Here is a 25582-nt window from a genome sequence, read left to right as displayed (position 1 = left end):
GCCGGTCAGACCTACGCTGGCCAATGTTTTAGCAAAGTCTTTTTGTGTGAGCAGTATATATCGAGCAACGTTCCGGCGAGGCCTACAGTCAGTTGATCCAAAAAGTTTGGGAAACATTGCTTTAATTCAACCTCTGTGATTATTAAATAGGCATTTAGTTGTAATAGTGTCACTTTTTTTTTCCTTTGACTTTGTCCTTTTTATTAGTGCTGGGAAAAGACCATTTGTGTAGAAGTTGCTGGCATCCTTATTTTATTCAGGATGCGGTGGGAGTTGCTTGTCCTTCATCTCTCCCTTGAATTAGCAGAAAACCTGAATAGGCATGAGGGGTAAAAATTCCTTTTAAAGTCAAGGGGCTGAAGAAATCCAGTTCTGAGGAGGTGGGGGTTATATTTGTTGTAACTTTTTTTTGTTGTACATGCCATGTAAAGTGTTATTTGCTTTGCAACACAGTGTCATAAGTTGTCTCCCAAGTTGCAAAAGGTGAGTATTAGTAGTAGTTGTGCAAGAGCATTAAAAAAAACTTACAACTGTCCAAGCATGATTCATAAAATACTTGAAATGTAAAATAAGTACTGAAAACACTTAACAGTAGCATCAGTCCTCAGACTGTAGTAAAAAACATTTTAAATACATTTTATTTATTTATTTATTTTTTTTTTTGGAGTTTGATAGCCATATGGCTCAGCCCACTTCCTGTACTTCTGGTATTAATACTCTGACAATGACAATCAGCCAAAAGCTATAGTGCTGAATTGAATATCTTCATGCAGGTAGAAAAATGCTCTGTACGCCACACATTTTAGTAAAGGGTGGAATCTTTGGGTTCTATATTGTATTTCCTGCTAATTCATATAGAAGCAAGGATCTAACTTTGTTTGTTTGTTTGTTTAATTTTCTTTTGACTGGTTCTCTGGGTTTTGGGAAGGGAGAAAGCAATGAAAAGATTGGTAGCATCAAAGCTTCTTAGGAACCAAAACCAAATGAAGGTGGTCTTGATTTCCTTCCCATCCAGCTCTGTAAAGGTAGCGCGCACAGAAATGAGAAGGAAAAAATAGTTTGCATATTCTGTAGCATGTGCTAATTTTTATTGTTGTATTAATACATTTGTATCAGGTTTAATGACTACCCACAGATGTTATTCCTCTCCATTTCCCCTGCTTCTCACAATTGAATGTTTTATTGATTAATTCTAAAGCTAGGGCTTTTTGATATTCACTGTTCAATGATCCATCATGTAACTGTAACTCGTTACCAAATTTGCCCATTACTTTGCGGTGTGCTCATTTATTAGGGATACGTTTCTGTGGTCTCTGTAATTCTATCAACATGCTACTTGTGTTTCTATACGGAGCTGTATATCTCCCTTCTGCAGCTCCTCACTCCCAGTAGAGCCATCTTGCAGGACTTGGTTTCATTGGGGCTGGGTTCCTCCAGTCACCAAATCACTCACACACTAACATGACATGCCTTACCCGGCCAGGTTGATCAGCATGGACAGGCTGACACCTTCTTCATATGCCAAGAATCAGTTCATCAGAGCAACAATAAACTGCAGTCAGGCACACAGGTGAACAGAATACTTCTGAATCCGGCTGGGTGTCCAGCTGACACCTTCATGGGCCAGCATTCAGTTCATTAGGGCACAGCTGAGTCAAACTAGGTCAATCAGCCTGTACAAGCTGATCCCCTTATGTGTTTCAAACTCAGCATGTCCCAATCTTTAGCCCCTTGGTGAGCAGACCCCACAGTATTTTTGGGTTTCACAGGGATCTTTAGCTTGGGTAAAAGAAGCATTGCTACAGAGCAAGTGGGGAAGGAAAGTAGAGAAGGAAAAATATACCCAGTGACTACCAGTTTGACTATAAAAATTATTTACTGCTAAGTATATGAAATAATATAGAATGGTACTAGGAGTAATAGACATGCAAAGGAAAAACAAACACAATTACAGTATTACCCTGGTTTTACTAAGTATTGAGGGAAACTTAGGTTCAGCTTTTCTGAACCTGAACTGTATTGGTTATTTATGCCTAGAGAAAATAAAGAGAACGCTGGGATCTCACCAGGCCAAGGCATTCGGGCTGCAAAGCTGACAGGTAAAGGTCATAGCACGATCCTTGAAGGGAGATGATCTGTTCTTCCAGCATCCCAAGAACAATGGCAGATGGTGTTGGTGCACACACTGCTGCTTTTTTACAGATTTTTATACCCTCAGCTCAGCTTCTTCAAAGCATTTTCAATAGTGTAAATCATTGTCTTTTCTATTGACAAGGGGTTATCTGGTTTGGAACATCTCATGAAACTGATTGCTAATCAGGAAACACAAGGTTAGGAAGTATCCAGACACTTGACAGCCAGCTTGAAATTCCTATGGATAGCAGATATACTGATGGACTATCTCATGGTTTCTTCAGAAACAACAGATAGCTTGCAGCATTAGGGTTTTGGAATTTTATTTGTTGTGAACAAGCCTCAGCTTAGCATGACTTTTCCACATCTTACTATAGTCTTTTAACAGACTTAAGGAAATTATTGGAGTGTTCATAACCTTTTGTGGAGAGGACTTCATAGTTTCATAGTAGCTAGGGTCAGGAGGGACCTGAACAGATCATCTAGCCTGACTCCTTGCCCCAGGCAGGAATGAATGCTGGGTTCACAAGACCCCAGACAGGTGATCATCCAACCTTCCACCAGTCATCCCAGGAAAAGTATGACAACACTTGTGGTCAGGGCTCCAACGGGCTAGATGCTGTGATGAACCCTTTACCATTGTTTAAATGTTGCCCATACCCCCTCCGACTTGGTCTTTTTGCCTCAGCATTCCCTAACCCAGCAACTGAGTTTTAGTCAATCAAGTTTAAATAAGCCTCCCATAGTGGGACTAGGGAATGTATGGCTCGAGATGCCTATTAAACTTAGAGGTGGGTGTGTGTCTGGGTCCTTTGTAAATCCAAATTAGAACTGGTCTGATAAATGCTGAGCTGGGTGTGTGTAAACATGGGTTGATTAGCATTTGGAGCACAGATTCCCCATCGTGCAGTGCTCCCCTGCTTCTCTGATCCCAGAATTCACTGCTGTCTCTGCTTCAGGTGTTCTGTTCTCCATCTCCCATGTAAATGAGTTGTCATCTAGTTCCATCTCGGATGCAAATGAGACCTAGGGCAGTTGTTTCACTCTTGTCACCCTTATCTGGAGGGTTAGGTGCATCTCCCACTGCATCTTAATCAGTTTTGTTTAGGTAGAGGAAGGGAGGGAGGGGGGAATTCTTTACGAGTCGGGCAGATTGCGTCCTGTGCCAGGGTTCCCTAACAACAGAGCTGAGACATAACACTCTACTGAAGTGAAAAATGAGATGAATTTGTTTTGCCAACAGCTCAGAATTCTAAATACACTCAGCATCTTCCTAGAAGTCTACCATCTGGCACTTGGTTTTTGCAATTAATTGAACTTTTGGAAAATGTGACAGTATAAAGCTGAAGTTCTCTGAAGATGAGACCATTCCCATTTTAAATGGCCTTTGTCTTCCTTTTCTCTATTAAATTCTTCAAGAAAAATTCACCTAATTAAAAGAAAATTTAATACCAAGAGAAGTCAGTTGATTAACCAACACAAGCAAAGCAGTATATATTTCTAGTGTTCTAGAAGCAGTAGTACTTCAAAAGGAGTGAAAGTCAGAACCACAGGGTTCTCCTCTTTGACTCTACTACTGTTTAGTTGTGAGACAGAGATCACAGAGCTACATGGTGCCTCCCACTATGTAATAGGAATTAGTTCTCCTCTTCATATGCTACTGAAGTTCCTTGTTTGAAAGGTGGTTTAAATTATGCTAGAGACTATTTGAGAACCAAAATACCCCAGCTCATTTGTCTATAACCCCTCCTGTCTCCCAACCCAAAACAGCAAGCTATGGGGACAACCTCTCTCGGGCAGGGCCAAATGTTCAACATACTGGGCAGTCTACACATTAGCTTATTTTAATGCACTTTAAAGCATCACTATAAAAACTGCTATTTAGTTAATTAATGTGCATTAAAATAGGCTAATGCACATTAAGCATCACTTAAATGGTACTCTTCAGCTTAATGTGCAATAAGACAGGCTAATGAGCATTTTCTTGGCATTTCACAATGGAGGGCCTTTACACATACACATTTGTCTGCACCAATGCGCCAGAGATCCAGCATGTCGGAGCAGACTCTGTTAATTGAGTCTGCTCTGCATGTGAGCTGACACCTGGCACTGTTGCAAGCATTTGTATAAATGAGGAAATGTGCATCAGTACTGAGAAAATGGGGGTGGTGCATGTTTGAACTAAAACTTTTGTCTTAAAGGTGCTCGGTGCTGCAGCACAAGCATATGTACAAGTGCCTGGAGGTACTAGATTTAATATGCATAAATAAAGTGAGTTAATGTACATATAGACATACCCATTGACATTTTGATAGAAAAAGGGAGTCATGAAAATGACTTATTGTTTCCTCAGTGCTATTAAACACTATTTCAGTTGACCAGTGAACAGGCAAGGGGAAAACTGTTTCAAACCCCAGAATCCTTAGAGGAAGTGAGTAATGGAAGGAGTAGCAAATGATATTCTTTAAAAATAAATACATGCATGGATCAGTAACTTTAATGCTTAATAGAAACTTAGACCTGAGTCATTGAATTAAGTCCCCAGTTTGACCAAATGTCAGCTTTAGCAGTAATATTAATTGTTGAAATACCAACTTTTGGCAATCCCAGTGAGATGAGATAGAAAAAAAGCTTTATTCCACATACAAGTAACAAAGAGCCAATGTTCCGATTTGTCCTTGAGGTGACATTTTGTTACCAATTACTTCAATTTACATAATAAGTTATACGTTCTAAAAAAAACCTGAACCTTACCTGCTTTATAAGAGGAGCGTACAAGAGGGCCACTAGCTGTGTAATGAAATCCAAGCTCATTTCCCACTTTTTCCCAGTATTTAAATTTTTCAGGAGTAACATATTCCTCAACCTGAATGGAAAAGATTAATTCTGATCAGAGCCTGATGTTGGTGAATACAATACTGTTCACTGTGTTAATGAACAGATATAACATCTCTGCAGTAAGATAGAATGTGGGTGTATGTAACCATTACTTTAGGAGTTGTATCTTTCAAAACTGAGTGGCAAACTGAAAACCTGATATAACTACACTTACCTCTTGACTCTGAGCAAGCCAACAGTGTTTCTGTTCACTGTTACATGTTTAAAGAGTAGCAGCTTAAACCATTTTACTTCAGTTGTTTCATCAAATCAATATTTTCTTCACCATCTTAACTGGTCCATTTTTGAGCAAACCTTTAAATTTTCCAAGTTACTTAAAAAGCTACAAAATCCATTTTCTCACCAGGAATCAATTGCTCACTGAAACACCGATTCTAGTCTAGTGGAATAGAACTGAATTCTGAAACTTGGGTCCAGATTACAGGATGGAAAACCTAGCAACATGCCTATTTCTAATTAGACTGACACCACTAAGGGGCAGTATGTCATGCAGTAGGGAAGGAGGCTGGACTGGGCCTTCTACCTAGAATAAGACTATTTCCTTGCAAGAGAATCAGGCCAGCTTCTTCTGTCCTGACTGCAGGCAGCAGAGAGGAACTAGCATGTGCTTGTAGGTTTAAGGGCTGTGACACTTCTAACAGAACCCAGTAATGTAACTAAGGAGGTGCAACTGTGTGGGTGGGTGGGGGGAAGGGGAAGATGCAAAAATAGCTGTGTCCACATCAGGGCCATGTTGCTGCAATTGGCACCACAGCAGCTGGAGCTACTAGGTAGTGTACAGCTGCCCACAGTGCAGAGCTGCCTGGCTACACCTGAAAAGAGTACAGATCATGGTCCTCATGAGAACAGGCTTATTGGGGTGCACAGATGCCTGCCCAGTCTAAAGGTGAAGAGTTCTTCAAATTATCCAAAGCTGCATTAAAGACATGTGAAGCCTCCTTTTGACAAAGTATGGGGAACAATGCTGCTAGGCAGCTGTGGGCTGTGGACTACAATTTGGGCAGCAAATTCAAGATATATGTACCTTTAGGTGACGTTTTGTTGGTTGCATATATTGTCCTAAGGTCAAACAGTCCACATCTGCTTCACGTAATACTGTAAAAGAAAAGTGCCTACTTAGCAGGTGCCAGAATCATGACTACTAAAACATTTTTTATGCCCAGTTCTGAATGGAGATAAGTTCTTAACTTATTAAAAAACAACCATGGGTTAGAATCTGTCTTCTAATATATGGCATCAAAGAATACATGTGAAGCCAAGGGAAGAGAGTACAGTGCTTGGGTATAATACTTCAGATAGCAAGATTAATATTTAGTAATACTCAAGATTAAAATATCATTTTAATAAGACTTTGACCTTAACTTTCACTGTTTTTCGTCTCTTTAAGAGTGTGAATGAGACCAGCCTCCATAATGGGATTGGATTCTGATTTATCATTAGCTGAGACTAATTTTGACTTATTGCTAAAGTATAATGCACAGCAAATGTGGCAGTCTCCTGCCACATCTGAGCTCCATCCTTGACATACTTTGAGCTCTAAAGGAGGAGCTCATTACCTGCACTGGACTAGGAAAATGCATCTTTTTTTTGTTCTCTTCTATTATTAATATTATATTGTGATCTTCTAAAAGTGATTTACTGTACTCTTTCCCTGCCTCTAGAATCTCTTCTCCAAATGTCCTTCTAAAAATCCACTTTTTGCATGAGGTCTACATGACCGAATCCTCTCCAATAGCAGTATTAAAATACTGAATTTAAAAAGTCAAGTGTAATTAATAATAACCTGTAAGAAATATTTCCACCAGGAATTTGCTTTTGGTTGTCTGCTTCAGGGCTCAAATCTAAGAGCTTACCACACTTCTGTCACCCCATAAATAATATGGATCATCTTACTACTGGTGTTGCTTACTTTGTTTTGTATGAACATAACAATTAATATCCTTAGGTAAAGCTCATTGCTTGGCAAAAGTCTACAATGCCAAATGCTTACTTACAGGGCTATGATTTAGTTCTGGAAAGGCTGTGAAGAAATGCTGATGCAGAAATTACACACCCAGTTCTAATATAGAAGCCATAAATCCAAAGGGCATTACTAACATCTTTCACTAATACTACACAGTTTATAGCTATATGTTAATATAATGCCTGTGCTTTGAGGCCCTGAACTGTTTAGATTTGCTATTAAATGTCTCAGTGGTTTTCAGCCCTTTTAGACCCGAGGCATCCATCAGAAAATAGCTGTTCTTAGTTTTCACTTGTTTTTTTGCTACAGAAAAGTAACAGAGCAATTTTTTTCCTGTTGCCAAGAGCTCAAAAGACCACAATAGGTCAGAATGTTTTTTAACACTGTGGAATCTTAGGAATGATCTTGTGAATCATATTTGTACACCTAACAGTGCTAAGATTGCCTGGCACCGTTGAAAGGCTCTCAAGATTAATTGAGAATAACAATTGAACCATTTTCATTCAAACTCGAAACTCTACTTACAGAAGCAAATTCAGTCTTCTCATGCCCAGCTCATGAAGGTATCTGTTCACACATCTATTTCATATCTATTTTTGTTCTTAAGACTGGGTGCCCAGATTTGTCCCACACAAAGAAGGCCATAAATTATTTCATGATGGACACTGCAACTGCAATTACTGTGAACTTCTGCTTAGACTGAACTTGTTCTGTGACGAAGTTACCTCACTCTTGGTAAATTCACACATTCTATAATGCAAGTATATGGGAGGAAAGGGAAGCAAGATGAGAGCAACTGCACAGGTGTCAGGGTGGTCTGCATACCAAGGAGGTGGGCTATACCCTGGCTCCAAAAATACTGATGCAAAGGCTGCCTGGGGACAGAAAGAGCACACTTTATGTCCATGATGCCAGTGGCTAGGAATCCCCCAGAGAAGTCCTGGAGGGGTAGCTATGAAAGGGCTGCACTGCATCCCAGCAATCTGCTCCAGGCTTTGAACAAAAAAAGGGGCAAAGAGATGGGGTCCATGAATTTCATCCTAGAAAGAGGCTTCTTAACTCACTTTCACAAACCTTGATTTTTCTCAAATATAAAACTAAGTATAAAAATAGATAAGGGGCAGGTACTCTTGCTAAGGACAACTTTCTGCCCTTTTAAAAATACTCTTTGCATTTAAATCAAGAAGTTATTTTGAAAACTACAAAAAAAGTATGTTACTTTAAAACCAAATACAGTAAAATAACACGGATGGGGTCTACCTTTGAGATCCCAACTGGATGTTTAATGTTAAATGGATAGAGACAGTCCCACTGCAGTCCATGAGAAGATTCCCATTACTTTTAATTGGAGTTGGAATAGGTGGACAGAGTGGTCTGTTTAAAAGTTTTTATTGAAAATGTGAAAACCTAATAGCTCTGGAACAAAAAGTGCTGTTCTTGATTTTTAAAATGAACAAAAATTGGGGGTTTTCTGCAGACAATTTAGACAACAGTTTAGATTGTTTCAGTTATGTTAAAGCAACAATCTTGCAATCATTTTCCAACATACTTGAGCTTGTATACATAAGTTCTAAGGATGACTTACGTTTCATTGTTGAATGTATTTGTTCATCTGTCTCGCCTAACCCCAGCATAATAGAGGTTTTAGAAATTACATCAGGTTGGACCTTCTTAGCATGCTTCAAAACACACAGAGATTGCTCAAAATTGGCTCGAGGATCCCGGACTTTCCTTTAAAAAATATTCATGTTATCTTGAGCATAAGAAAAACATTAGGGAAAAAAAAAAAGCATGAGACAAGAGACACTATAATAATCTCAGGGACCTGTGGTTTTAGCAACTAAAACTTTTGCCTGTTTCTGCAGAGTCAAAAGATCTTATCAGGGACCTGGGGTTTCCTGTTTCCCACAGGAAAAAAAAAATGGAGAAAAACAAGGATTTTCCCCTTTACTGGAGGAAAAAATGGATTTCTCGTTTTAATGGAGAAACTTGCAGATTTTGCAAAAAGCTCTGCAAGCTGGCACAGTTCCAGCCTAAAAGGGCCTGGGAGGGAGCAGGAGGGCAGTCAGGCAGGGGGTGCCACATGCATGTATAAACACATGGCTGCCAGGCAGCCTGGAGAGCAGCTCCTGCAGGTAAGATGAGTGGGGGGAGATTGAGGCCCCCATAGTGAGGGATGGAGGGAGTTGGGCAGGGCTGGGGTGCTGCCCAGCCAGGTGGTCCATGGGGCTTGGGGCCCGGGGCCACAATGCACAACCACAGGGGTCACAGGTGGCTCATCTGGGGGGGGGGGGGGGGGGGGGCACAGCAGCTGGTTCCCTGCCACTGCGCACACTCCTGGAGAGGCGGGGGGGACCCGTGTCCCCTGGATCTGTGCTTGGGGTGGGGGCAGGCTGCCCACTGCAGGCTTGGGCTCCCACCCTGCTGCCCTCCCCCAGAGCCTCTACAGCCCACCGGGTGCAACCTGGAGCTGCAGGGCACAGTGGGGTCACGTGGGGATCTCCTTGCCACCACAAGCTCCATACTGTCCTTGCAACGCATCCCCAGCATGTGCAGCAGCATCAAGGGCAGTAGCGCAGGGTTCTGCTCCTTGCTGATACTGCGTGTGCAGGGGATGCCTCACCAGGGTAGCATGGAGCTCTCAATGACAAGGAGATCCCCATGCAGCCCTGCTGAGCCCTGCAGCACTGGGCCACATGCGCACCCATAGTGGGCAGTCCGTCCTTGTCCTGCACACAGATCTGGGGAGCATGGGTCCCCCCTGCCCCCTAGGAGTGTGTGCAGTGGTGGGGAGCCAGCCTCCCTGCCCAAGCCTGCAACATGGAGGCAGTTGGTGGGGGGGGGAGAATCTCCACTGCAGTAGCCACCATCTTCTGCCGGGGGCAGGGGGCTATGGACCAGGTCCCTGGTCCCAGGTCCCTGGCCCCATAGCTCTGGCAGCTGGAGGCCCCCTTCAGCAGGGCTAGGGGTGGCAGGAGGCTGTTGGCAAGAGGCACCAGTAGCACTGGAGGGGCTGTGGGGGAAGAGCGAGGGGCACAAGCAGGTTCAGGGGGCTGTGAGGTGGGACTGAAGGGCCTTTCATTTTAATCACGGATTTTGGGAGGTTTAATCAGAGAATTTGCAACTTTTTATTAGAGAAAACCAGGATCCCTGCTTAGCATGTATCTACATATGTCTTAGCGTAATGACCCCAGATCTCAGAGCCACTACAATACAAAAACAACAATGGAACTGTGTTTCACTTGCACTGGGTACTGCCTCACCCTAGTTGCACTTGAATTCTACACAAGAATTTTCTTGCGGCCATTTTAAGGCAATCTACTCAGGGCAGGTAACCATATTACTGTATCCAAACCAGTTATGTCCGTACTATAAAAGTGGTACAGGCTAGCTCCCTCTATATAGTTTGGCTGGTAACATGGCCAAACTATACGTTAACTAAGTTTAGACCATCCGACTTACTAAATTAATAGGGGAGCATTTGTAGGTAAAAACCTGTTAATTCCACCGTTAAATTTTAGGAGCTGTTTTCCCTCTCCCAGTACATCTGCAGAGAACCAGGAGCTGTTCAAGTTAAGGCACCTATCAATCCCCGGGATACAGTTCACAGCAGTTCAGTCTATGTACGTTTTTATTTCAATCTCTTCAATATAGTATCTGAGTGCCTTACAACACTGTACTATGATATGATTAATATCTGTTAAGCATGATTTATTTTCTGTCTCATCCTCTCCCTGGGGAAGAACTGTGCATGCTATAAAGTGTTTTGGTTAGGTAAATCCATCCCCACCATGTGCCTGCAGCTCTGTTGTCTTTTTGCCCCTCCACTGGGTTCTTGGCTTCTTTACCCTAATGGAGCAGACCTCAAAATGGGAAGGGGTCCTTTTTGCCTTTACACTATGATACTTCAAGGTAACAAAGACCAGAGATTGGGGGGAATAGACAGTTGCTTGTCCAGGTGGCAGGCCTGTAGGCTGAAACCAATCACCCCATGTTTCCTAGGACAGCTGTGAATTAGGGGGGTGTCTCCCAATGTCCTCAATAATCCCTGATATGGCATTTTTGTCCCATATTTGTAGAACTGGCCCTAACTTGCTGACTCTTCTTCCCCATGTGTTCTCATGGGAGCAGGCAGCATCCTGCTGTATCTGCTGAGAAAAGGTACAAGGACACTGCCTGGTGCTGTGTGAACATAGCTATATTGTTTCAGGTTCAGAAGTTAGCAGTGGATTAGATTAACTGGAGCCAGAAGCTGGGGAAGCAACTTTCAGTCCAAAGGTCCATGGAGAATAAGGGACTGTATCCTGAATTTTGATCCCAGAAAATCAGTCACATTAACAACAGATATCAAAGCAAAGCCCCAGCTTTTAAATGAGACACGTTAAAAGCAATCTAAAAAGTCACCATTTATCTTTGATTTTTTTTTTTTTTTTAAGAACCTTTTTCATTTGTCAGGTTAATTTGTTACTAAGTTTACAACATGGTGATAAAGGTGGGAGCCACTTTTACAACAGAAAAGAGGCAACAGCAAGGAATGAAATCCTTTTTGTGCCAAGAAGTCTTTGGAGACCTGGCTGGGTGGGAGCAAATCAGCCAGCACTCAAAAGAAAAATAGTTCACCAAATCCACTTTTTCAGGCCTGTAAAACTTTGGAGGTGCTACTTTACAGAGTACGATGCCCTCTGCTGGTAGAAACCATGCACAGCGCACGGGGCCACCCAGGGAAGGGAGCAGAGGATTCTGGAAATTTCAGTGGGAGCTGTAACGTAACTTCACTGTTAAGATGAGCACAACTTGGCTCCCACGGGTGGTACTGAAACACTGGGAGGATGGACAAATGCTGTGGAGTGCCCTTCAAACATTCAATCTGCGTCCAACAATTTCCTCACTTTGAAAACAATTTCATGGTGACACAGGTCCTAGAGCAGAGCAAAAGTCAGTTGAACTGGGAGCCTTAAGGTCCCACCCTTCCATATTTATCTATTACAAAGCTTCCAGATATTCTGGAAAATGCTCAAATGCAGCCCACTTAGCCTTGGGATGAAAAAAACATTTCTCACATTTAGGTACAACAAAACTGCCTTTTGACCTGCCACAATTTTACAACTGAAAGAGGTGTGATCCTAATGCACACGGTTTTACAATCTAGCATTATATTTGTTTTTAGACAATGTTTTCATCAACTTATGTGACTCTCTCCCTAATGTGTCACCTCTGACAGCTCTAGCAAAACCCCAGAATACTACCTTACCAAGTTAGGCCTTTCAAAAAAGCACTCACTGTGACATTTTAGACAACAGATCTGCAATGGACTCAATTAGCAACAGAGCTTAATGGAATACAGTCATCCATATTGCTCTCCAAAGAACATCACAGATTATCTTCTAACTGTACACCTCCTCTAATAGCTACATATACTCAGACCAGCTTGAATCACCTCTGTAATTCTGGAACAGTTTCCACATTATGTGCATATACGTCTAGTCCTGACAAGGCAACTTTCTCCACTGCTTTCAGGTCCCCTCGAAAATCAGGGGTTAAGCATTCGACTAGAATTCCTGAATTCCTGAAAAACAAAGATTGAAAAATGAATCCATGCATGGTATTTATGTCAACTGCTCAAATCAAATATGTCAAAAGTTCTAACAGTAAAATACTGGACTAGTATTCAATCAAAAGGTTTATCTTCCTGTAATTAAAAGTCATTATTTTTAAAATGATAAGTCTAATGTATAAATTTTCAAATATGCAAATAAAGTTAATCTATAGTACCCATCTAAAACAATGGGGCCCTGAAAATAACTGAGTGCTAGTTTTTACTCAAAGCATAGCAGACATAATTCCTGATTTGACCCATAGAAGAAGAAATAAAATGAAAGTCATGCAAGTTAAATATATTACAAAAGTCATTCCTATGGCCTCCTAAGCCATCAGATTTTGTCAAAGGAAGTGCTGGTTATGCATGAATTTCATTTTTTTCATCTGTGCTCTGTACTATGCTTCACAAGATTTGTAACAGGATTTTAAACATGAACTTCTGGATGACATACAGGAGCTGTGGGTTAAGAGACTACATATTTGGTAATGCTATTTAGGAATCTAAGCAAGTAACCCAGGAGCAGGAATTTGGCTCTACAACCTGGGGACAACTATTTTGCATAAATACACAGAAACCCTTGCAGGTGATTGATTATAGAAGTGCTGGTGATGAACTTGGGAGATTTTCCATCTACTACTCATTACACAAATTGGGATGTAGGAATTAAATCCACAGCCTTCTGGCTGCATACTTGTGTCTGTGTTAGATGATACATGGTAGCAGAACTGCAGAACAGCAAGGAGGCTTAAATGAGGAAATAAGGATGTGGAATCAAGGACATGAAGGAAAAAATGGCCTAGGACAGAGGTCAGTACTGAAAAATAAAGCAGATCCTCTTGCAACCTAGTATCATTTCTGAAACCCACTATTCAGCTGTTAGATCCCTATGTCAACAATGATCCAGATGTGTGGGCCCAAAAAACAGTTCAGTGTTCAGATTTAAAGCAGTCAGGATAAACTGAAATTCAGTGGAAGAATGTTCCAAACTCTTTATTCAATATAACTCATTAGCATTATCAAAGTTTGGAATCCAAGAGAGTTGGAAGTTACTAAAAGAGACTATATTTAACACACAAAGGAGGGCAAACTATTTCTCTGCCAAGGATATATAAAGGCATTGCAAGCCATAAGCATTAGGAGTTTGTCAGTGAACTGAAAGCCCAAAAACAATCCTAAAAAAAGTAGTAGCAAGGTCACATGACTAAGGATCGGCATACAAAAAAATAGCATGAACACATAAGGATAAAATCAGAAAGGCTAAGATGGAAAATCTATTTCCATAGCAAAGGACATAAAAGCAACAAAAAAAATATTCCAAGAACATTAAGAGAGAAAAACAGGAAATACAGGTCCATTACTATACAGCAAAGGAGAACATCAACATGATACAGAAAGCTGAAGCATTCAATGCCTTTTTTGCTTCAGTCTTTGCAAAAAAGTTAATTGTGACCATATACTGAATGAAAGTAATTTTAAACACAGATAGGAGCATAGCCTAAAACAGAGAAAGAACAGGTTAAATAATATCTAAATAAGAGAAATGTACTGAAGTCAGCAGGGCCTGACAAAATTTTCCCAAGAGTACTTTTGTAAACAGCAGAAATAATTTTGGAACCCTTGAATATTATCTTTGAGAACTTGCAGAGCACATGGGAGGTCCTGGAGGACTTGAGAAGGGCAACATACTTTTTTCCAAGAAAAAAAAAAAGAGAAGCTAGGGCACCGCAGACCAGCCATGTTAACAATGATCTCTGAAATATTTGAGAACAAATCATTTAACAGTCAATTTGTACCTATAATATGTTAAAAACAGCCAATGTACAATTATCAAGAACAGACTGAGACAAACCAGTCTAATTTCCTTCTTTGACAGAGTAACTTAGTGTATGAAAGAGAAGCAGAAGATGTGATATATCTTGATTTAGAAACAGTTTTGACACTGTCCCATATGACAGTCTCATATGCAAACTATGGTAATATGTTCTAGATGTAATCATCACAAGGAGTGCACAGCTGGTTGAAACATCTCTCTCAAAGAGTAGTTATCAACAGTTTTCTGTCAAGCTAGATGGGCATTTCAAGTAGTGCCTGTTATAGAACTGTCCTGGGCACACCTCTATTTAATATTTTAATTAATGATCTGGATGACAGAGTACCAAATACACTTATGAATTTTGTGGATGAGATGCCAAGCTGAGAGGGGTTGCAAGTACATTGGAGGACAAGATCAGAATTTAAAAGAACAATCCTAACCAATGGAGAGATGGGCTGAAATCAGGAAGATGGAATGCAATGAAGCCAGGCACAAAGTGCTATACACAGAATAGAGAAATCAAAGCATAAATACAGAAGGGGAAATAAATGACAACATAGAAACTTGACAGCAAAGGATCTGGCATTATAGCTAATCAAAAATGTATAACAAGAAGAAACATGGGTCAACAGTAGGATGCTGCTGCAAAAAAGTCAAATCTGATTCTGAGATGCATTAACAAAAGAGTCAGTAAGACCAAGGAGGTAATAATTCTGCTTTTCTTAGTGTCAGTGAGGCCTCAGCGGGAATACTGCTTCCAGACATTAATGAAGAGTAGAGAGAGTCCAGAGGATAGCAACAAGGATGAGAATAATTTTAGATAATGTGACCTATAAAAGAAAGGTTGAACAAACTGCGTTTGTTTAGTCAAAAAGACTGAGTGGGGACGTGGGTAACAATAGTCTTCCCCTATAATTAAGGGCCTCATAAAGAGAACAGTGATGAATTGTTCTCCCTGGCTTCTAGGGGAAGGGCAAGTAGAAATCATCTTAATTTATAACAAAAACGATGTAGGCTAGATTAGAAAAACATTTCTAATTGCTATGATAGTGAAAGTCTGGTATAGGAAACAGAAAATCTCCCTTGCTGGAGTTTTAAAGAAAACGTTAGACCATGTCTGCTGAGGATGGTCTAAACATACCTGGATCCTGTCTCAATGCTGGGGGCTGGACTAGCTAAGTTTGAGGACCTTTATAGCCCTGCATTTCTATGATTCTAAGAATGAACAAAATACATGCATGTGCTTTTTGAGTATGGACTGACATCTATGATAGGACTTGACACAATGGAGCACAACCTAGTTGTGGCCTTTTGGCACTGCCATGTTATGTATGTTTAATAATAACAGATTATAAAAGTAATAATGTCGTACCTTTCCTTCAAATGCAAGACTGTCTTTGCAAAATGTTCAGCTCCTCCATCTGGCATATCTACAAACAATTTTATTCTTTATTTTAACGTAACACTTACTTTGGATCATTTAATGTTAGGTATCTATGCTGACTCCAAGCCAATTCTCAGTTAAAGTTGAAACACTATCCCAGGGGTCGGCAACATTTTTGAGCAGAGTACAAAAAACACCCACAACCTTGATTTGTAAGATGTTGGTGTGCCAGGGCAGACAGTGGGGGAACCAAGAGAAGCCTGATCCTTGTTGTGGCAGTGCAATCCCGGCCCCTTCCCTAAGGCACATGTGCCAAGCAAGATGCCTTGGCGTGCCGTGCTCTGGGATGTGTCCCAGGGGTTCTCTATCTCTGCTCTATTGCTATCTTACCTCTTGTCCCTAAACCTTACAACAGGTGAACTGCCAGACCCCTGCCACAGCTAGGCTAGATAAGGTTGGTTAGGGGGCAAACCTTAACTGTCTGCTCCCAGCCTCAGAAGCAAAGGTGTCTCATCTGAGGTGGTCCTGAGTTTTGACTTGCATTAAAACAGAACCCACAAAACTATTTACACATGTTGCCTTTTCAAGCTGCATTGCTGCTCCTCTGCCAGTCAGTAGCCAATGAAAGCACACAGCCTGACATGCTTGTCCCTGCAATAAGCTTACAGAACACCACAACGTATATTGAGGACGGTGGGAGAGAGGCAGATGTTATCACATTTAATCCCTCATAATTCACAGGTACCTGAAGCAGAACAATTGAGCACAGGTCTAGGATTCTGGGACAAATTACTTTCAGGAGAAATGGTACATTTGTTTACAGTCTGAGGGTTTTCCATGGGCTTTAGCACAGAATGGTTTAAAGGTTTAATTTATTTTTTTCCTGTAGTATTTCACGGATAGTTTAAAAAAAATAAATAAATGTCATTATTTCTCCTTTGTGATGACAGCCATCATTTGGAAGTTACAAGGCTTTTACCAGAAGCATAAAAGACTTTTTTGATTAAATTCTTTCATCAAGCCAGCAAAACACTAAGAAATCATTATAACTGTAGCAGAAATATATCTTTTTTTTTTCCGTTTGTTTTGAAAATCAGCTTTACCCAAAGAGCCCAAATCAGTTCCATAAATAACTATTTCTTTTTTATGTAAGGGAAATCAGAAACTAGGTCTATCTTTCCTGTGTAAAAAGTATGAGAAAAAGGCTCAGGCTTGGAGACTGTTTTGTAATTTATGCAAAATTCTAGCATCATTAATTCCTTTCGTTGATCATGTAAAGTTATATCTACACCTGCAATAAGCTAAATTACCTGCAGAGTGTAAAACATCTGCACACTTTATAAGGAAGTATACATCAAGAGACACTAATGATACTAACCATCTCTGTCCACGGAAGTCAAGACAACATAATCCAGGCCCCATTCAGCTATAGCTTTGGCAGTATTGTAAGGCTCATTAGGATCCAATGGAGGTGGACTTTTTGCTGTCTTTACTGAGCAAAATCTACAACCCCTGGTACATGTGTCACCCATCAGCTGAAATAAGAAAAGGCTGTATTTACACTTGAGTATTATTCAGGCAAGAAAGTGTTGAATAGATGAAAAAAATAAATATTTGTTACTAAAAACCCATTGTGCATTTTACAATACTCATTATGCATCTCAGAATTGCATACTAATATCATCATGCTGGAGATATGTGTACATCCAAACTTGGTACCAACAGATGAAACATGAACAGAATAATCTTCTAAAAAGAGGCAATTACCACCTTACCATGATCGTTGCTGTAGCAGTGGCATACTCGCCCCCTCCCCAGCATTCTCCAATATTTGGACAACGTGCTTCTTCACACACCTAGAATTAAAGCAACATTATTAATAATAAATCATATTTTACTAGTGCCTTCTCCCAAAGGAATCTAGCCTCACAGAACCCCTTCTGGGATAAAGTGATAGAGCTAAATTATACAATAACCGAGTTACCCAACATCACATAGAAAGTCAATGTCAGAGCTGGGCATGAAACCCAGGCATCCAGTTCTGCACCTTCTCAACATCATCACCATCATCTACAAAATGTTTTGAAAAATTATTTAGCAAAATAACTATTTATCAACATTCTAAATATGATTAATTATGGACACTTTAGATATAGTAAAAAGTATATACAATCTGTACAAAATCTGAGATAGAAAGAATTTACCCTTATATCCATTTTTTCCTATCAGTCTGGGGGTTAATATCTGATATAACAAAAACATTTCTAAAAGTTCTTCTCTTGAGTTATTTTTATATATTTCCAAAAATTATATAAACATGTCTATTAAAATGAGAGACATAGATAATCTTCCATCTCCCAGAAGGACTAAAGAAACAGTACAATATTTAAAATGGTTACAGGAAAATGTCAAATATTCTCTTATTTCTTCCTCCATTTCTCAGAGGTGAAATCTCCCCTTTGTGCAGAAACTCAACACAATACTCTACATCACAAGTCCATCTTAAGCCCTAAGGCTTATGAGGACAGGCTTTCTGGTGGTCCTCAAATGGTGAATTTCACAACATGAAACCAATGCTTTCTCTGAAGAGGAAATATTGACAGGCGCTAGACTCACTGTATGAAGATTTAAACTTCGCAATGTGCTCTTCAATTTATTATAGTTTTTTCCCATAGGAATCTCAGTTTTCAGCCATGGAGGAAGCCGTAACCTGTATAGTATCAAGCAAACACAAGGATTAGTAAATTATGTATATGTAACCTTTGTTTCACTTCATGGATCCACCTTCCTTTGTTGCAGCTTCCAAGTACGACACAGTCCTTGGTCCCGATTCATAAATGAATATTAACATATTTAATGCAAATACTATATTACTTACTCCTATGCTAATTTATTATCTTGCCATAAAATAGATAGAAACACACTGTGATTAGGATGCAAGACAATTAAACATACCGTTGAGGTTTAACATAAGTACCATAGTACAAACGGCATTAATTGATATCTCAGATACAGACAATGTAATAACACAATTGCCATAAAGTCTGGTCAGATGTTGAAAGAAGGTCTGGTTTTGTTTTTGGTAACTTCTAAATTCATTCATCATGTAAGTGTTTAAAAAAAAATATGATATATTTGTTTCTTGATGCACATTTATAACTCAATAGTGTTCATGACACAAATGCTAAAGGAGAAGGTACCTCGGTGTCTTCATATTCTATTGTTGGCTATTTTTCACGTACATTTTCCTAAGCAGAAGATCACTATAGCTCAAGTGACTCTGCACTTCTACTCAGTACCATGGAGTAAGTCATACTCTGCCCTATTTTACACAAAGGTAGTTTTATTGGCCTTACGTTTCCTGGGTGGAAAATAAAAGCAGAATTTAATTCAGTATCCACAGAATGAAGCCTGGAGGCAGAACTACCATATTTATAATGAAACAGGGGTTCTAAGCACATTCTACATGTTAGGATATTCTGACGCACATGTGAGGCCATGTTATTTTGTAATTCTTGAAAAAGTGCCAGGGCTCCTCATAAAAATATATATTATCAGCAGTTTAAGACAAACGGTCTTAAATATAATCAATATAATTTTTTGGTCATTACTATCTCAGATGATATTGCATAATTTGAGAATGCCACAGCATTATGTAATAGTTCTTGAAACCAAGACATTTCCAGAAAATTTTATTTGGAACGTGTGTTTTTCATTTCAAATTGTATTTCATCCAGATCTTAAAGCAGGGTACTGTGCTGGAAACTGATCATAATAAATAGCTTCTTACTTTTTTTCTTTTCACTCAGATCTGATTCAGATTAAGTACTTAGCTAGGGACCTAGCCTTATGTCTGAAGGAAATCTCCTGACCGCAACTGCTTTAAGCAACTTGTTAAATCAGAGCCTAAGCTGACAAAAAGGAAACTTTTGCTACTCTGCAGGGTGTACACAATTATGGGAGAATGATCCGCATGATGTTTAGGTTTATATTACACCAGGGGTGCTCAACCTCTGGCCCATGGGCCAAATGCAGCCTGTGGAGCCATAGGTATCTGGCCCACAGGGCTCCCCATGGCTTGGGAAATTTGGCAGCAGGGGAGTGGTGGCAATAAATACAGCTATCCTCCCCAACTGTCATATTTCCAAACCCTGAGCTCCATGCAGCAGGTTGGGGCCAAATAACGCCTCCTCCCTCCACCCCTGCAGGCTGGATGAAACCAGGCCACACCCCACACTGGGCTGGGTGGGATGGGACCATGCCCTCCTCCCTCATGGGGCCTGGTTAGGGCTGACTCAAGCCCCCTTCCCCCCCCCACCCTTGCAGGACCTGAGCCATGCTCCCTCCCCTCTTGTGGCACTGTGCCACGCTCCTGTTCTCCCACAGGGCTGGGCCATACCCATCCCCCCACAGAGCTAGGTTGGGGCTTGACCACATCCCTTTCCCCCATTGGGATAGAGCTATACCCTATCCCCCTCTCTTCCCTCAAGGCCAGGTTGGAGCCAGGATGTTCCCTACTCTCCTTCCATGCAGCTAGATGGGGCCCTGCTGTAACTGCCCCATGCTGGATCGGGACTATTAGCTGGATCTGGCCTATGGACAGCCTGGGCACTGCCTATCTGGCTTGCTGGCCAAAAAAGTTGAATGCCACTGTTGTACACCATCAACAAAATTGTTAACTAAATCCCTATCCTGCAAAAACAATAACAGAGGCGAGCCCTCATGCCCACCTGGAGCAACAATGGGGTTGCTGAACCATTGCTTGCATATACTTCTATTTACAGGATTTAAGGCCCACAGTTAGAATACAGAATTGATTTATGTTGGAAATGTGTGAGCTGGGGGGGGGGGGGGGGGAGAATCAACACAGCTTTAACATCTCAAGTTGAATCTGCATGACTGAAAGATAAGGGGAAAAAACACCTTCTTAACTAAAATGTGAACTGTTTTGATACTGAAATTATTTTAATAAACATGAGCCATTTCTAGAGTCACTTTCCAAATTAGAACCAGACTCTAAATATTAATATCACTAGTTATGGGAACAAAATGGACTTGTACAGAGATAGATTCTATTATCTCCAATCATATATAATTTAAAATAAAAGCAATTAGCAGCTGACATTAGACATGCTTCAACACAAATTTTACAAATGACAGTAGGAGGACTAACATACAAGGCAGATCCTACCACTTCAGGATGGGGGTTTCAGATGCTATCATGCTCCTTATAATGTACTAAGCATTATTAACTTCCACATTAATTATCGTTAATAAACCATGAAACAGTTGTGGATCCTTTCTGTACTACAGATACATTCAGATCTACATATTTAAATAACATTTTAAAATAACATTAGCCAAAGCTATAAGTGATCAATTTTAATCTGTGAATCTTCAACACTTTATACATCAAGAGACTCCTTTAAAACAGATCTAGCTCCATTCACTCCTATTCTTTTGAGCATTAAAAATAAAAATACACTGTTCTTGTATGCTTTAAATATTTTTTTTTTACTTGTATACTGAAAATTAATCCAATACACTGTTGAAAACATATTACAGGCAGTCCTCGACTTACAACGTTTTGCACTTACAACATTTATAAATTCACACCCTGTTTCAACTTTATGATGTCATTTTCAACTTACAACGCTTGATCCGATGCGACACCTAGCCAGTGAACAAGTTCGCTGTGTCGCCCATCTCCCTGGAGAACATCTGTCCAAATTTCCTTGGACACTTTCTTTAAGAAAGCGGACAAGACTCCAGAAAAACCTGCAGCTAAGACTCCTGAGAAGACTCCAGCCAAAAACCCTTCAAAAAGTCCAACCAAGAGCCCTTCAAAAAGTCCGGTGAAGTCACCTCAAAGAAGTCCTTCCAAATCAATATGATTCCTATTTACAATATAAATACATTAATGTAGCTATATTACTCATCTATAATTGATCGAGTACAAAATTCTGGGGTATTGTTGGTGAAAATAGGGTATCGGGCCTTGGTTCAAGAACCAATCCCCCATTTATAACACTGTTTCTTATGAGAAAATTGGTTCTGAGTTACAACATTTTGACTTAAGATGCGGTTTTCAGGAACCAATTGTGTCATAAGTATGAGGACTGAGGACTGCCCGTGTAACCATGTTGCATTTAGTTAAAATGATGATTCCTTTCAGAACAAAGCATGAAATAGATATTGCAATGCTCCAAAACTTGACAAAACAACAAAATTCACACAGATATTAGGGGTGCACCAATAAAGATTTATTGGCCAATGCCAATAGCCGATGATTAACCAACCATATTGACCAATGCCAATCGAATAACCAATATGTAGTAATAGTGCAAGGCACTTTAAAGTACTGACATAAATAAACCCTTTTTTGTTTGTTTTGCACTTATAACACACACACACACACACGCACACCTCCTGACTGCTCCAGCCTTCACCTTATTCCCTTGCACATCATCCCCTTGGCCACAGCTCCTACCTGCAGCCCCACTCCCTGCACACCCTACGCTGCCATCCTGGGTGGGTGGGTTGGACCTTTGAGCAAACAGCGGTGCTGGGTGTATTTAGAACCCCACAGCACGCTGTTGCCTCAGTACTGGCAGGCCCTCTGCAGCTGAGCTCCCATGGCCAGCAGGGAGAAGCTACTTTTGCAAAGGCACCTGGTGTTCAGTGGAGCAGAACATCCCTCACGAGGCACCTTACCCCTCCCACACAGCCAAACGTCTCTGCGGCAGGCCTGGCACTCAGGCCCCTGCTGTGCGTACAGCATTTGCATGGCAGTGGCAGCAGGAGCTGGTAACAGTCCCTTCATTGCTGAGCAGAGTGCCCTGTGACCACTCCCTGGTGCTAGCTCCTTCCACCGCTCACCAGTGTAGCAGAAAGCCCCCTTTTCCTCTTGCCTGCATTTGCTTTCCCCTCTCTGGATATATTTCTCTTTTTCTACCTTTTCTTCCTTCCTCTCTCTTTCACTTTAAGATAAGGAATTGTGTTTTAAAATTTGTACGTGTGCATTTTGTATCTCCCCTTGTAGTTTGGTATTTTTATCTATTTGTGTGCCATGACATTTGTAGCTTATATTTATACTCCTCATCTTTCATATTTCAACTGAATGTATTTAGTTTCATAAGTAAGTTATACATTGTAACAATGTTAACAAGGGCAGGAATCAAACTGTCCTTCCCTGTATCAGGCTGGCCCCTGAAAGAGCAAGTGAATCAGTGATTCAATGTGTAACATGGTAGCAGACAGAAATTAACACCTGGGAAACTCCAGATCAACCAAGGGAAGAATTCAATAGAAGACAATGTAACAACCGGGAAATCTCTAAACATCACTGATCAAGGGCTAGAAGCCCTGGCCTGAGTTAATCAATGCCGGGGACCAACTTTTGGGCTAAATATCTCCAGATCGACCACTCCCAGAGCCCTATTCAAAATTCATCAACAGACTCCCAAACCTGCATGTACATGCGGATGACCCCTGGGGCTGACAGATGCCATCCAGTAGCCACCGGGGGGGAGGGAGAAGTCCCACGAGGGTCAATGACCCCTGGATTGGGCAAACCTGAAAACTGGGGAGTCACCAAAGTCTGCCAAGGACAGATAAAAGGCAGCAAAAAGTAACCCTCAGTGGCGCCCTCTTGATCTCCAACTTGACCAGCACCCGACCTCTCCAGCCAGAAGGACCAGCCGGCGACCCCCTTCTGGATGATAACACCACGCTGAAAGAAGCCTCTACTGGCCATCGACGGCAGACTCCAGCGCTAGTAGGATAGGTGTACCTGACTCTGTAGCTTGCTACTGTGTGTGTGTATGTGTGTGCATGTGCGTGTGTGTGGGTACCAGACCCAAGGTTTATGATTTAACTCATTACAGTATTTCAATCCGCCTAATAAACTAGAATTTTAAGGATCCCGAGTTGGACATTTGTAGCCAACACCAGGACCTGTAGTATGCTGCAGGCTTGGGCCAGCAGTGGGGCACAGGGAACTAGACTATGCTTGCCAGGATGCTCTGGGCACACGGCCATAATTATCGGCTAGAAAGACCAAAAAATTATTGGCTACGAAGTGTAAAAGCTGATAACGTCATTTCTCCTTTTATCGCTGCCGATCCGATAGCCAGCTGATACACCTATGCACCTCTAACAGATACTTTTACAGATGACAGAGTTGTGTCTTGTATTGAAGAAAACATGATCCTAAATGAGAGTACAATATACATGTTTGAAACTGCAATTACCTTTCTCCCTTCTCACGCTTTACGTTGCCTTTATAATCAGCCCATGTGCTCTTGTCTGAAAAATCCCCAGATACAAATTCTTGCAAATCAGGTCCATTTTTCAGAAATTCCTTTTTTTCATCTGGCAAAGAACTTGACGCTCTGTCCTGGCTACATACTTGGGTTCCAAGCACCTATGGGGAGTGTAACTATATTATTTATTTTACCACTAACGTGCTACAGTATACATTACATAAATGCTCGTACGCTATGACAATTAAAAGGACTTTTTTACAGAGAGGCCAGAAAACGAATATTTTTGGAGCAGGTACTTTCTTATGTACTAATTTAAGGTCAAATTCAATGGATGACTGTGCACAACTCTCAAAGGGAGTGCTGAGTACACATCGAGTGGTAAAACTTGGCTCTTGTTTTCAAGTCCAAGAATATGCAAGGCTAGCCAGGCTATATGTACCTCCTATGAGCAGACTGAGGGTATAAATCTTTCTGGGCTCAGTCCTTTTAAAGGGGACATAGACCTGGCTCCACCCATCAGTTTCAAGATGTGAAAATCAAAACAAGGATCAGACCCTGGGGGGGGGGGGGGGGGGGGGGGGGATTATAAAAACAAGATGCCTCAGCCAAAGGAAACATCCTACAAAGCCCACAAATCTAGTCTATAAATAAGGGCAGGCAATTATTTCAGTAAGCGGCCCTCCGCCTGAGATTTGACAAGCCATTGAGGTCTGCATAACAGGCAGCCAAGGGCAGATAAATATTAATTTTCTAAAAATTTTAGGGACTTCGCGGGCTGGATAGAATGGCCTGGCGGGCCGCGGGATGCATTTTGCCCACCCCTGCTACAGAAATATGAACAACCGCATGGTGTTTTCAAGTCAGAAATGCTACAGACAGAGCGCAGATGCAAAGACCGGCCCTGTCCACCTTCCAAGACGAAAACTGCTGTTGTCAGTTAGCTCTGAAAGCTAATGACGGGTGGTGGGAAAGTCTTAACCTGCAGCCAGGTAACACCCTGCGACAGGACCCTCCGTGAACAACCCAACGTCTGTGGAGGCCTTGACGGCAGGATCCCTCCGAGCACGGGAGGAAAGACGCAGCACGGGGCTAAGAGCTGGGTGAAACTGTGGGGAAAGGGTCCCACGACGCCCCGGAGCCGCTGCTGCGGGTCTCCGCGCTGGCCTGCCGCCCCAGGCGCGGGGGAGGGGGGGCCGGGGGCAGAGGCGGGACAGAGCAGCTCACGTTTCCCCCCCGTGCTGCGCACGCCCGCTGGGCAGCCCCCGGCCCGGGGACGTAGCGGGGCAGCTACGACCTGCACCCACGCCGTGCGGGGGAAGGAGGGGGTAGGGGCACGGGGACGCCCGGCCTGGGGGAGCAGGGGCTCCGCACCTGCGGTGGCCTCAGCGCGGCGGCCCCACGGCAGCAGCGACCCCGCAGCAGCGCAGACATCGCCGCCACTCGACCAGCTCGGCGCGCCCCTGCTTCCGCCTGACCCAAGGCCGGGGTCCTTCTACTAAGCGGCGCTCAATTCCTCTTGCCTGCG

At 41.7% G+C, this 25582-nt stretch overlaps 1 protein-coding gene across 1 annotated transcript; it reads right to left on the bottom strand.

Moving 5' to 3' along the window:
- Positions 1 to 1058: 1058 nt before the first annotated feature.
- Positions 1059 to 25556, bottom strand: LIAS (lipoic acid synthetase). The gene is made up of 11 exons (XM_014594948.3): positions 25429 to 25556; positions 24043 to 24215; positions 18407 to 18500; positions 17566 to 17646; positions 17169 to 17325; positions 15779 to 15836; positions 12432 to 12560; positions 8580 to 8725; positions 6056 to 6126; positions 4888 to 4999; positions 1059 to 3562 (listed from the first exon to the last, which is right to left on the bottom strand). Exons 1-11 carry the CDS (start codon positions 25486 to 25488, stop codon positions 3510 to 3512), a joined length of 1134 nt encoding a protein of 377 aa, XP_014450434.1. The 5' UTR covers positions 25489 to 25556; the 3' UTR covers positions 1059 to 3509.
- Positions 25557 to 25582: the final 26 nt, after the last annotated feature.

The sequence above is a fragment of the Alligator mississippiensis genome, chromosome 2, assembly GCF_030867095.1.
Source record: "Alligator mississippiensis isolate rAllMis1 chromosome 2, rAllMis1, whole genome shotgun sequence".
In the NCBI taxonomy this organism is placed as follows: Eukaryota; Metazoa; Chordata; order Crocodylia; family Alligatoridae; genus Alligator; species Alligator mississippiensis.
This window is presented reverse-complemented; position numbering and strand designations above follow the sequence as displayed.

What these genes read in the sequence shown, in the direction of transcription:
- LIAS (XM_014594948.3), bottom strand. Translation starts at nt 25,488, where the DNA reads ATGTCTGCGCTGCTGCGGGGTCGCTGCTGCCGTGGGGCCGCCGCGCTG. An exon ending in CCGCGCTGAGGCCACCGCAG is followed by an intron (nt 24,216 to 25,428) that starts GTGCGGAGCCCC and finishes CACTCCCCATAG; the next exon opens with GTGCTTGGAACCCAAGTATG. An exon ending in CTGCTACAGCAACGATCATG is followed by an intron (nt 17,326 to 17,565) that starts GTAAGGTGGTAA and finishes TTCTTATTTCAG; the next exon opens with CTGATGGGTGACACATGTAC.